The 13,038-nt window shown below is 51.9% G+C and overlaps 1 protein-coding gene across 7 annotated transcripts in view; it reads right to left on the reverse strand.

Annotated features, from left to right (window-relative positions):
* Nucleotides 1-4,886: 4,886 nt before the first annotated feature.
* Nucleotides 4,887-13,038, reverse strand: part of TSPOAP1 (TSPO associated protein 1) — a 68,055-nt gene continuing 59,903 nt past the window's right edge. For 6 of the 7 annotated variants that reach the window (XM_059486814.1, XM_059486813.1, XM_059486811.1 and 3 more), the window contains 2 exons: nt 12,636-12,764; nt 4,887-6,174 (listed from right to left, as the gene is read on the reverse strand). In XM_059486814.1, the coding sequence (XP_059342797.1) occupies nt 5,959-6,174; nt 12,636-12,764 (345 nt within the window). In that variant the 3' untranslated portion in view covers nt 4,887-5,958. Of the gene's footprint in view, nt 6,175-9,470; nt 9,531-12,635; nt 12,765-13,038 lie in introns of all 7 variants that reach the window. The other variant, XM_059486812.1, reaches the window with a different exon arrangement.

Consider the following 13,038-nt stretch of genomic DNA (forward strand, 5'->3'; position numbering starts at 1 on the left):
TGGGCTGAGCACGCACCGTGAAGCTGCCCCAGAGGCACCCGGACTGCCCGGCTCAAAGGCAAAAGCACCCAAATGCCCGGCTCAGAGGTATCCAAATGCCCGGCTCAAAGACAGCCCAGGATGCCCAAAGGCTCAAAGGCAAAGGCACCCAAAATGCCTGGCTCAAAGGCACCCAAAATGCCCAGCTCAAAGGCACCCAAATGCCCGGCTGAAGGCAAAGGCACCCAAATGCCCGGCTCAAAGGCACCCAAATGCCCAGCTCAAAGGCAAAGGCACCCAAATGCCCGGTTCAAATGCACCCAAAATGCCCGGCTCAGAGGCCCCCAGCCTGCCCGGCTCGGCCCCGTCCCTGAGGAGCCGCCCTGGCAGCCGCAGCCGCCGCCCCCGCTCCCGGCGCTTCCCCGCTGCGCTCCCGCCGTTCCCGGCGCCGGCCGAGGGTGGGAGCAGCGGGAGCCGCCGCGCTCAGCCCCAGGCTCAGCCCCAGCTCCCCGGTGCCGCCCCCGGCAGAGGAACAAACCCTCCGCAAGAGCCAAGCGCCGGTGTCCGGGCCACGCTCCCACCTGCGATCCGCCGCCTCTGCCCGGCCCGCGGCCCCTCCGCGCCCGCTTTTATCGACCCGGCCTTATCAGCAGCGGCTGCCCCGGGCACTCCCCTGGCGTGGGGGCCCGGCCAGGCCAGCGCCCACCTCACTTGCCACCCTCTGCCCGCCGGGAGGCTCCTTTGCTCGCAGCTGGATACACAGCCTGATGCTCCACCGGAGCTTTCCCGGGACTTTTGAAGGTGATGTGACCACTTCATGGTGGTTCGAGAGCCCTGAGCCCTTCTGGGGGCGCCTTCCAGGGACAAAGTTCCTTCCGCCGTGGTGCTCTTCATCCTCTGCCGCTTTTAAAGGTCACAGCAAGGCTTTCACATCCACCCCCAGAGACACCTGCAGTGCCCAGCACTCCCCATCCCACCTCTTGACGGGCTCTGCCCCACATCCCCGGGGGTCCAAGAGAACTGCTCCTTCCTCCTGCCCAGGAGAAGGCACTGGGATGATGGTTTGAACAGGCATCACCCTCCAGCTCTGGTCTGGAGCATCTGGTCTGCCCCAAGTGCCACTGCACCAGGAGCTCAGCTGGCAAAGCATCTCCCCTGCACGGGCAAAGCCCCTCTCCCTGTCCCAGAGCAAGAGCATCTGATGGACAAATGCTGACAGGGCATGCTGCTGGATCAGTGAGGGATGTGTTTGAGCATGGAAGTGCACGGGGAGGCAGAGGAACTGCTCCTCAGCTCCCCCTCACTGCACATTGCAGTTGTGTTTGCGCTCACGGATCAGAATTCCTTGGATCAGCAGCACAGACTGGGAGCAACCAAGTTCCTGCCAGGACTCCCCAGGCTGCCAGGCCGGTTGGATGAAGGTCTTCACCTTACTGTCCTGCATGGACACCCCAGGACCCCCAGTGGCTGCAGAATGGTCCAGGTGGTGCAGTGCCCCTGGCATCTGGGTGTGTCCATCCCCAAAGCTGGGATCCACCATCCCCAAAGCTGCCTCCTTGTAAGTGGAGCCATGAACTGATGATGGTCCTGGTCCTTTAATACTTTAAAGAAAATCAGGAAAACAAATTACAAATCTTGCAGTGAGGCCCAGTGAGGCTGGTCCTGTTTGCAGACTGGTTTTGACAACCTGGAGGGAACCCACCTGAGCCCAGGAGAAAGCTGGGTTTGGCCAACCTGGAGGGAAGAAGGCTCTGGAAGCCTTACTCTTGACTTGGACTGTCTCATGGAAGGGCTGCAGAGCAGACAGAGCTGTTTGGAGTGCCCAGGGATGGGACAAGAGGCAATGACACCTGGTACTGCCAAGAAAATTCCCAACAGATGTACAAAACCACCCAGGATAGTGGTGAGTGCTAGGACAGGACCCAGAGCAGAGGGGGGGCCTGCATCCCTGGGGATAATGCTTCCTTAAATGAGACCCCGAGCCTTCAGGGAACCCTAACCCAAGAGACTCAGGAGGTCTCCAGCCCACCCCTTTCAGAGTGTGACACAGAAGCAGAACATCTGCCTGAGGTCCCAGCTTCAGCACCAGCTCCAGCACCAGAACCAGCTCCAGTACCAGAAACAGATCCAGCAGTAGCTCCAGAACAGCAGTTTGCACAACAGAGACCACAGCACAGCTCTTGTGCAAAGGGGCAGAGCTGGTGGATTTGCAAAGCTCTGAGTCCCTCCCCTGCTGCATCAGATAGAGGAGGAGGATGAGGATGTTTCAAAGGCTATGGACAGTTAGTGCATGACAGTGCTGGGAAATGTGTTTCACAATGAGGAACTTAATTCAGAGAATCACAGAAGGGTTGGGCTTGGGACAGACCTTACAGGCCATCTTGTTCTACTCCCTGCCTTTGGTAGGGAAATCTTGCACCATCCCTGGCTGCTCCAAGCCCTGTCCAGCCTGGCCTTGGGCACTGCCAGGGATCAGGCAGCCACAGCTGCTCTGGGTATGCTGTGCCAGGGAAGCCACTTCTTCCTCACAGGGAACAATTCCTCCCCAATATCCCATCCATCCCTGCCCTCTGGCAGTGGGAAGTCATTCCCCCTTGTCCTGTCCCTCCATCCCTTGTCCCCAGTCCCTCTCCAGCTCCCCTGGAGCCCCTTCAGGCCCTGGCAGGGGCTCTGAGCTCTCTCTGGAGCCTTCTCCTCTCCAGGTGAGCACCCCCAGCTCTCCCAGCCTGGCTCCAGAGCAGAGGGGCTCCAGGCCAGGAGCAGCTCCATGGCCTTCTATGGACTCGTTCCAGCAGCTCCAGGTCCTTCTGCAGTTTGCCACAGGGCTGGGGCAGCTCTGCAGGTGGGGTCTCACCTGAGCATGGCAGAGGGGTAGAATCTCCCCTTCCCCTTCTGCCCAGAGTGGGATAGCCCAGGGCATGGGGGGTTTCTGACACACATGGCTGGGGCACATCCATGGCAGGGGTTTGGAACCAGATGACCTTAATGTCCCTCCTAGCGCTGGCCATTCCATGATTCTGTGTTGAGCTTCTCATCCACCAGTACGTCCAAGTCCTTCTCAAGGCAGCTTTCCTTCCTTCCTTCCTTCCTTCCTTCCTTCCTTCCTTCCTTCCTTCCTTCCTTCCTTCCTTCCTTCCTTCCTTCCTTCCTTCCTTCCATTCATCCATCATCCATCCATCCATCCATCCATCCATCCATCCATCCATCCATCCATCCATCCATCCATCCATCCATCCATCCATCCATCTTCCCAGCCTGTGCTTGGACTTAAGATTGCTCCAACTCCATGTAGGACCTTTTACTTGGCCTGGTTAAGTGTCATGAGTTTTGCACAGCTCCACCTCTCCAGGCAGTCCAGATTGTTTTCATGGATGCCAAGTCCCTGCCCTCCAGTTTGTGAGGAGGGCACCTCCCACCAACACAGCTTGGTGTCACCACGACACTGCCCAGGTGCCCATGAGCATCTTTATCACTGGGGAAGATGTTAAACACACACACTCCTACATCAACCCCTGAGAGACACCACACCAAACTGCTCTCAAAAAAAGAATTGTTCTCCAACTGCTTCAGAAACCATGGAAGTGGGGGGTTGCAGGATGCTTTGCCTCTTGAATGTTTACTTTCCTTGGGGACTGTGACCCTGCTCCCAGATCAGGGTGAATGGGAAAGGCCACGGGCCTGGCTGAGCCCTCCAGCGAGCACCAGCACCAAACCCCTGCACTCAGACAATACATACTGCTTATCTGGAGAATGGAAACAGGAATGTATTGATGCCACCAGCAGTTCCCCCGGGCAGAGAGGTGCCATACCCACCTGGGCCATGGCACAGGATGAGAAGCAGAGGATGCAAAGCAGAACATCTGGATTACATCTTTATTTTGCCCCTTTTGTTTTGTTTTGTTTATTGTAGTTTTTCATGTTTATCTATAACAGCTTAAAGCTCTTAATCTTAAAATCCTTTTCATGGAGACTTGTCTGAGCTTTGCTGTACAGCCTGTCTGGTGTTGGGGAACCAGCTGAACTAGGGAGACTGCTGAATGATGGCTCTGGGCCTATCCCAGCAAAATTTACAGGAGGTAGAGACACAACACACACGTCGTGGTCCCAGAGACTCAGCTGGGTGGGGAGGATGGAAGCACCAGGAGGCACTGGCTCCAGAGGGCCTCTGGCTCTGGGCACACCCCAGAATGTTCCAGCGGCTGCTTTTCAGCCTAAAAGTTTTGCTCTTCAATTAATCCCCAGAGGAACTGATAAAAGCAATGACAGTTTCTTTCAAAAGACCTTCAACAGCTCACTTAAGAAACTCTGGTTGGTAAATTCAGTTAGAACAGCAATGACTTCCTCCATGGGGGGACAGGCTGCAGATAAAGCTCTGGGTTGCTGATGAGTTTCATCACTGAGGCTGCTCCAGAAGCCACGGAAACTCCAGCAGAGCTGCAGCACCTCATCCTTTCAAAGCTCTGCTGTGTCCTTGCCCTGACTCCCATCCACCACAGGACACTGTGCCTTACTGTGCTATCAGGATCCTCATGGAGTATTTCTCTCTAGGGAGCAGCAGCTTCCCAAACAAGTCCCTCCTGTCAAAGGAACCCTGCAGAATCCCCCCAAATTCCCGCAGTGACTTCTGGCACCTTGGCTGGATTCTCAGAGGCTGCAGGTGCAGGCCCACACCCCTGACAGAGCTGGGAGTGCAGGGATCCAGCCCAGGCACTCTGGGCAGCCTCATGCCCACAGCCCTCCCTGGGCTGCCACCTCAGCCCCTGCCCTCACCTCACACCTGCAGCATCCACAGCCACATCTGTCCCTCTGAGAAGGTGACACAGAAGGTGCACAACACCCTCAAAGTGCATGGGGTTGGTATAATTTCCTCACCCACCCCCCCAAAGAAGCATCACTGAATCTTTGGCTTTTTTAAAGAAAAATGTATTTTTGTGAAAATAGAATTTATTATAATAAAATTTGATATTAAATAAAAACATACCATACCACCACCACCACTCACGGCCGCTGTGCTGGCACCACTCACGGAGCTCACGGAACTGCCCTGCTCAGAACAAGGACCCACTGGAACATGCAGAGAAAGAAACATGGGGAGGGACAGAAACCATGGCATACAAAACCCTCCGTGCTTGGACAGGGCAGCATCTCAACTGCAGGAACACATCCTCTCCTACAAGAACAGTGCAAGCTGCCCAGCCCCAGCACTGCTCTCCCAGCACTGGCTTGGGAGCAGCTCCCAGACACAGCTCAACAGAACCGTGGAGAGGCAGACGGACAAATAAATAAATAAATAAATAGGTAGATAAATAAATCAATTGATAAATAAACTGATAAATAAATCATAAGGCGGAGTCCCCAGCCAGTGCATGGTCAAGGTGAACCAGGCAAGAGCAGCTGACAGCAGCCCAGCCCCACCAGGGCATCGCTCCTTCCTCCCGGCGATCCTCGTGCTGGAAGCTGACTGAGGCAGTGTGGGATGCTCCGAGGCACAGCTGCATATTTACAGGGTTACAGTACAAATAAGAACTCACTCATCAGCCCAGAGACAGCGAAGGGAAGTCACAGGAACAGAAAAGTGCAAATTTTCTTTGCAGGAAGTGAAGGAGTTGACACGACCTCCTTTGGAGCAGAGAAATACCAAGGTATGGAGTACAAGGGATCTCTCCTAAGGGGCTGGGGCTTTGCTGGGAAAAGCCAGTTAGCTAACTTACAGCCAGAATATAATCATTAAATTAAAATATTTACAGGGAACCAGTGCACCAAGGGCTGCATGGAGCAGGACATGCTGGATCCCAGAGCTGAGCCCTCACACCTCACGCTTTTCCCCCAGGGGCTCTCAGCTCCCACGCTCTCCAGTTTTCTCTATTCAACACATACTTCTTCCCTATGAAAATAATCAGCTTATTGCAGAGGACTTCTCCTGAGCTCTCAGTCTCTGGGGCTGTGTTGGCAGCCTGGATGGAATAAACAAACCCCTTGTCAGTTTTTTTTATTGGACCCAAGTCTTTTGAAGAGATTTTTCCCTTTGAAGAAGAAGCCTCTCTTCTTTTTCCTCTGCCCAGGTGCATCACTGCAGACGAGGAGAGCCAGCGATGCCTGCTCTGGCCTCTGCTCGCCCGGGACAAGGCAGGAAGGTGCTGGCAGAGGAGGAGATGGAGAGGAGTCACTCTGATCAACAGACCCATCTGCATTTAGCTAGGTGGGAAAGAGAGAACACAAAAGACAAAAGCACAAGTTAGAGCTGCTGAAGATCACACCAACATAAACCTCAGCCAGAGAACCTGGCCTTCTCCCCTCTATGCAGGTCCACTTAGGAAGTTTCCAGTGGATTTAAATTTTTACTTACAACTCAAACCCTTCCTTAGCTAAGAATTCCTGAAATTCCTGAACTTTGGGCTAAGAACAGGACAGCACAAAAGACCCACTAAGCACATGGTGAAAGATGCTGCTCCACAGCTAAGTAAGTGAAGCAGCTCCTGAGAGCATGGATGGGGACAGGTACTGATGAGTCCATGAGTCCTCAGCCATGGAGCCTGCTGGGCTCCCAGCATACTCTGGGACAGAAGCCAGGACATTAACAAAGCCAAATTTCATAAGAGCAAGTGCTCTGCAAGACCTCCACAAGATCAAGGAGACTGGCTAAGCCCTGAGGCTTCTCAATAGCAGCCATGGTAGTAAAAGGAATTGAGGGTCCTGCAAGGCTGCTCAGCATCCAGCAGATCCAGAGGCAGGAGGGGCAGAAAGCCAAGTGTGGTGCTCTGCAGTGACACCAACGGAGCAGCACAAGGAGAAGCCTTGGAGCAAGTGGCACACAGGAATGTTCCTGAGTGTTTGAGATGGTTAATTGGGACCCACCAGTCTGAAACAGTGCTGTTTCCTTTGGAAATCAGAATGTGCCCTAGTCCTGGGCTCCATTTCCTCTTCACAAAGCACCGAGAGATCAGTTCCTGTCAGCAGCCTTCCTTCCACAACCTCCTCTTGCTAGGCTTGGCTGTCCAGACAGTGACAATTACCAATCTGGCAGGTCAACCTTTCCCAACAGGCTGTGAAGCTCCACAGGGAAGAGGCTCTGGGTTTCTGAGGCTAGGAGAGCCTTAGCCTCACTGCCTTCTCTTCCACACAGCTTTCACACACCAGCAGCTTCCCAGCTCCAGCTGTACATCCTGTCTTGGCATTCCCCAAAACACAAGGTGAGAGTGGCTGGACCTGTGCCAGGGAAGAGTCCTTTGACATTGGAACATCACACCCTCAGCATCCCTCTACCTGGGCCTCTCACTGAGTCCCTCACAGGTCTGCAGGAGCCAAAGCCCCCAGAGGGAATGTGAGATGGTGACAGTGCCAGCAGGACTCTCTGCCTGAGTGGAAGCACTCCTGAAGATCAGACTCCAGCCAGGAACTGTGTGCAGATCTCAGCAGCAGCCCCTGGGCAGGACTGGATGTGCCTGGTCCTGGTCCCACTCGCTGTGCAGGGCAAGCAGCTGAATAAGGCAGCAGAGCCCAGAGCACTGCTGCCCCACTCCAGCACAGCCATGCTCATGCCCTGTGGGGACTTTATTTAAAGCTTCCCAAGGTGGAAAGTCAAAGCAGCTCTGCTCTGGCACCCTAGTGTTGGTTCAGCACCAACCTCCTTTGGGACCACGAGCAGCCAGGGGCTGTGCCCTCTCCTCCCTCACAGGTGGGAGCTGTGCTGGTCGGGGCTGCTGCAGGCAGGAAGCACCTCTGGCCCAGGACAAGCACAAACCTCTGCTCTGGGTGAGACTCAGCACCTACAACACCCATGGAGTCAGTCCTGAGTGGGCAGAGCACTGGGAGCTCCATCTTGGAGTGAATTTGTGACCCCTCCCAACACCACAAAGCTGAGAGTCAACTTCTGCCTCACAGCAATCACTCAGCTGTGCCAGTGCCATCAGACTCTCCCTTGCCTGAATTACAGGACAGAGCTGAAACTCCTCTCTGCCTCTCCCCATGATAGTAACCAATCCCACAGCTGACTTTTCCTGAGCTCACACTCTGTTCACCTGAAGATGTTGCTTTCCAAGGCACTCCTGCAACACTCCAGGTGTGCAGCACTGTGTCCTAAGGCCAGCTGCTGTCCAGGACATGCTGCAGGATGTCACACATGCTGATGGATGGCCCAGGCTGGCCTTTGGGAAAGCTGCACTCTGCCTGAAAGGACCACTCCAATCAATGATGAAGCAACAGCTGCAACCTCTGTCTGTCCTGGCAGCTCCACTGTGCAAAGAACAGCACTTGGTGCTGATAAGCCCAGGGTTAGTCCAGTCTGAGGAGTCCAGGAGCAAACCCACATAAATCCAGATGAACCATATGCAGCCAGAAATGCAAGATTTATGGAGGCAAAGAGAAAAAAGAAAACCAAGTGGGCTAAATTGCAGCCCACTCTCTCAGCTGGGAGCAAAAGAAAGAATCCCCAAGTTCTACTCCAGAAACTATGATTTGTGCAACAAAGAATCCTTGGATAAAATGTCCAAAAGCACTGGGATAGCATCAGAAGGGGCTCACCAAAACTCAGGGAGTGATGCAGGAGGGATGTAAAGGCCCCTGTGCAGCCAGGGCAGTGGAGGCTCTGTCCATGCACCATTGGAAAACACTTCTTTGGTAAAGATGGAACAGTTTCAGGACAGACCTGAAGTGGCCCCACAAACAATTTCTCCTTTTCTCAGAGGTCTCTATGTGGCATGAAAGCAACAGAACCAGCTCACAGATTCATGTGGTAAGAGAAAAATCATACGAAAATTGGGGGTGGGGGTTCTCTAAGAGACACAAAGGAAAAACTGCTCTGTCAAAATCCTCATACAAGTTATCAGAGTGATAAACACAAGAGTGATGTCAGTTTACAGGGGTGGTTTTAGTACTCTCTCAGGTGTGACTATTAACACAATTTCTGAAAAACAAACATTTGAAACTAAGGAAAACAAAGACTGCTCCCACTGGTCCCCAAAACGAGGGGTCTCACCCACCCAGCCCCAGAACAATTATCCACACAAGGTTGGTTTTAGGGCCTCAATGTTACTATTTTCTTAAATGGATGGTGGGCAGGGGTTTTTCAGGACTATTCTCAGGAAGGAATAAAATCCAGAGGGAAAAAACCCCAGGCTGAACATGAAGTGAGCTCAGACTGAGGAGGACCTTGCAAAGGCCAAACGATGCTTTGGTTGTTGATGTGAACAGAAGGGCCAAGCTGAGTTACAAAGCAGCTCCTTCCCAAACCTGAATATCCAGCACAGTCCCATCCTGGTCCCCAAAACCACCAGATAATTGTTCCAGCCAACTGCACTTGATGTGCTGAATGGTTTGTCTTTACCACAGAACCCAGGTGGCAGTGAAAGGTCTGACATCAGACCTGAAGGTGGATTTGCCACCACAGCCCCAAACCAGCCTGTCAAAATACAAACAAGAATAGAAGCCAACTGCAGGTGCAGGAGCCTTTGAGGTGCTGGGCTGGGTGGAGGTTGAAGGTCTCACACACTTACATGGTTGCTCTCTCTATGTATCATTCATATCTATCACTGGACTCTTCTCTTCCTCATTCTCTGAAGAAAAGAACCGTCCCGGGTGCATAACACAGGCAGAAATAAATACATGAAATCAGTTAGAATCAAACACTTTCTGAAGGTGCTTTACAATCAGTCTTTGACAGAAACCACATGTTAGCAATGGAAAAATATTCCATCAGTAGAACAGTGTTAAAGCAGCTGCTCTGAGCCGGTAAGCATGAGTGTTTTGGGCCCTGGCTGTGACCAGAACTTCTTGGATCCTCCCCTTTATGCTGTTTTTGTTTGTTTATTCTAATCCCCAAATGTTGTCAGTTTGTAAGTTCAATTGCTTCACCTTTTCAGTTGCCAGCATTTTAAGATTTATTCAGAAATAATTAAAAATGATCCACCTTCCCCAGTTCAATTTGGAAATAAATTGTCCTTATTCTCAGGCCTTTGGTAGGGCAGCAGGGAGAAGGGAAGTGTGAAGAACAGGTAAGGTAAGAACATCACATCCAAGAAATTACAAATGATTTAAAAATCACTCATGGAGAAGCTTCTGTTGCAACTGGAACAAGCTGTAACCAAGTCCAAAGCTCTGCCATGGTACACACACATCCCCCCTGAGGTGCCAGGGCTCAAGCTGGGACTGGGAATTTGCAGGGAGCCTGCTCTGCTAACAGCAAGTTGAACAAGCAAGTTTTCCTTAACTCCATGGGGTGAAAGTGCTACAGGAATTTGGAAAGCCTCAGGCATGACTGTATCACTGGGAGAGTTTATTCCAGCTCAGGGATGGATATGGAATATGCCTGTTTTACAGGAGGTATTTATTTCTTCTGCCTTTCCCATGAGGTTTTCTGCCCACAGGTTGGGATGCTGTGATTGGTGTGACAGCCAAAACCACTGTGGGGTCAGGTTCTGTCTCTTCAGGAATCATTAAACACACTTAAATGCAGTTAATTAATTCCACTTTGTCTCTGAGGAGGGTAAATATACCACTTTTAACAGGGGGCAAATGTGCCCTTCTTGTTTGGAAGCTTTTTAGACAGGTCTGAATTGCAAAGCACAAATGGGAGGAGTGCTGAGGGTGCTGAGCCAGAATCCCCTGGGACAGGTGTCCAGGAGAAGCAGGGAGGCAGCAGGACAGGAGCCAGGCTGGCACAATGCAGAAGCAGCCACACTCATGCCTAGGGAGCTCAAGTTGATTCCCACTAAAATAAAATTGGTTTAATCAAAATTATCTGAATTTTCCAGTCCTCCAACTACAGAGAACAGCAGTTCATGGATCAGGAGAGTAGCAAAATTACCAAACCCAACAGGTTCCTGCTCTGTGCACCCAAAAGTCAGAGCCAGTGTAAGGGGAGGCTCCTTTGGATCTCAGGCACAAAGGACTAGAGACAAATGGAAAGGTTTGAAGGGCAGGCAAACCTGAAACCTGTCTATTTTATATGGGTTGTCTTTAACACACCTGAAAGGTGCTTGTGTTTAAAAAAATGTCATGAAACATAAGAAAAGGTAAATGTTTGGCCCACATACCCTTCAGCATGCAAGGATATGTGGGCCAAAGTGCTGTGCAGGGCATCAGTCACCCACTGAACTCAGCAGAAGAGAACAGAGAGGAAAGTGGGTTTGGCTTTGCAAACACTTCACACCTGCCAGTGCCAGACAAAGTTACCTGAACTCTCCCTGGTCCCTGGGAGGATGTGGGCTGGGGCTAGAATAACAACCCCTGGAATCTGAAACAGGCCCTGTGGCTGCTAGTTGATGCCAGAGGGAAGATCTGCACTAAATTACACTTAGAATTCCACCATTATTTTACTGGTTGAGGTCTCCTTTGGCACCCTCTATTTCAACAGATGAGTCATTTGGTGAGAGTAAATAATTTTGAGAGGGAAACTGAATAAAGAACCCCACTCTGCATCCTTGTTAACCCCCAGGGAGGTTAGACCTGGGTGACCTCTGGGCTCTTAAACCCTGGCAGTAACAGCTGATTAACCTGTGATCCCCCAGCAAGGACCAGTGTCCCCAGCAGGGGAGTACAAGGACCCCAGAGAGCCACTGAGGTCAGCAGATGATCCAACAAACTGCCCACAAACCTCACTGTCTGAGCCAGGCTGCTCTGCCTGAGAAGACGTCAAGGCTGGAGTGCAAATCCTGTACCCACAAAGCCTGGAATGCCAGGAAGCAAGGAATAGGGCTGAGGTGAAGGAAGACCAGGTAGCATTTGAAGATAGAAATATAGATACAGAGAACAGGAAGAGCTGAGCATGAAAAAAAGCCCAAGAAATTCTGCAGAGAGCAGAAAGCTGGGATGGCACCAGTGGGGAGTTCAACAAAGGATTCAGGGACTTAGGGCCACCTGCTTCCCTAAGGATGGCTCAAAGCCAACCTGCTCTGACACCACATGACAGTGCCAACAACCTCCCAAGAAGGATTGAAGGTTGAGCCCATGTGAGGTGGGACCAAGCTGGGCCCCTCCTGCCTCCCTCTCCACAGTGAGACAGCACTGGGGATCCAGGAATGACAAAGGAGCTGCTGCACTTTCAGCCTCAGCCCCTGACATGACCCCAGTTTCCTACTTAAGCCTTTATTCCAAGAGTCTCAGCAATACAATGCAAGGGGTTAATTTAACCTTTGAACCCCTTGACTCTGGGGAATGCTTTTGAAACCACAGGATCCATCCCCTAGATCTGCTTGGGAAACTCCTCAGCGTGTTCTGAATTTATCCAGAAGCACCTCAGCCTGGATTAAGATATATCTAACTTGGGGTGGATGGAAAAGCATTGGTGTTTGGGGGTTGCTAATTCAGAACTCCTTGGCAAGGATATAGTAATATTTAAGGAATTTCATGTGCCTGGGGAACTGTGTGAACCTTTCCTTCCAGCAGGATTTTCCCACTGACCTTTCAGTGGATCTACACAATTTGCTGGTAGGATTTGAATACTCCTTGCCTACCTGAGCACACTGAGGCCCCAGCAGGGGTTGTTTTGTGTCACTTTCTGCACTACAAGTAAGTCCTTGAGAAGAGCTCCTGGCACTCCCTTGGGATGAACAGGCTGCATGCAGTGAGTTCAGTGATCCCATGGGTGCTGCGTGCCATGCAATGCCCAGGCTGCAGCCACAGCCACCTGGCTGGCAGTGCCATGCTGTCACACATCTCACCTGGCTCTCAGCACTCAGTGGAGAGGCTTCTTTCTCTTTGGAATGGAATTCCTTGGCCGTGCCACCATCCAAAGGAACAGCTTCCAGGAAGTTGGATGGGACAAGCCCTCTCTGTTGGTTCAGCTCTCCCTGCAAGATCAACATTCAATTCTCACATCAGCTTTCCTGGAGACATAAATAACAACTTGAGGTGCAGTGCCCTGCAGAGAAGGCTGGGCTGTAGGCTGAGACAAGTCCAGAACACACCCACATAGGGAGGATCCTCAGAAAATTCCAGAACTCACATCCTTGCTTAGTTGTGGAACAATTCAGAGCACAGAAACACAGAAGAGAGTAAAGGAAGAAGAGACGACAGCAAGTTGTGACAAAGGTGATTTCTACAAACTCAAAGTCTCCACTCCAA

This window comes from Ammospiza nelsoni, chromosome 21, assembly GCF_027579445.1.
Source record: "Ammospiza nelsoni isolate bAmmNel1 chromosome 21, bAmmNel1.pri, whole genome shotgun sequence".
NCBI lineage: Eukaryota > Metazoa > Chordata > Aves > Passeriformes > Passerellidae > Ammospiza > Ammospiza nelsoni.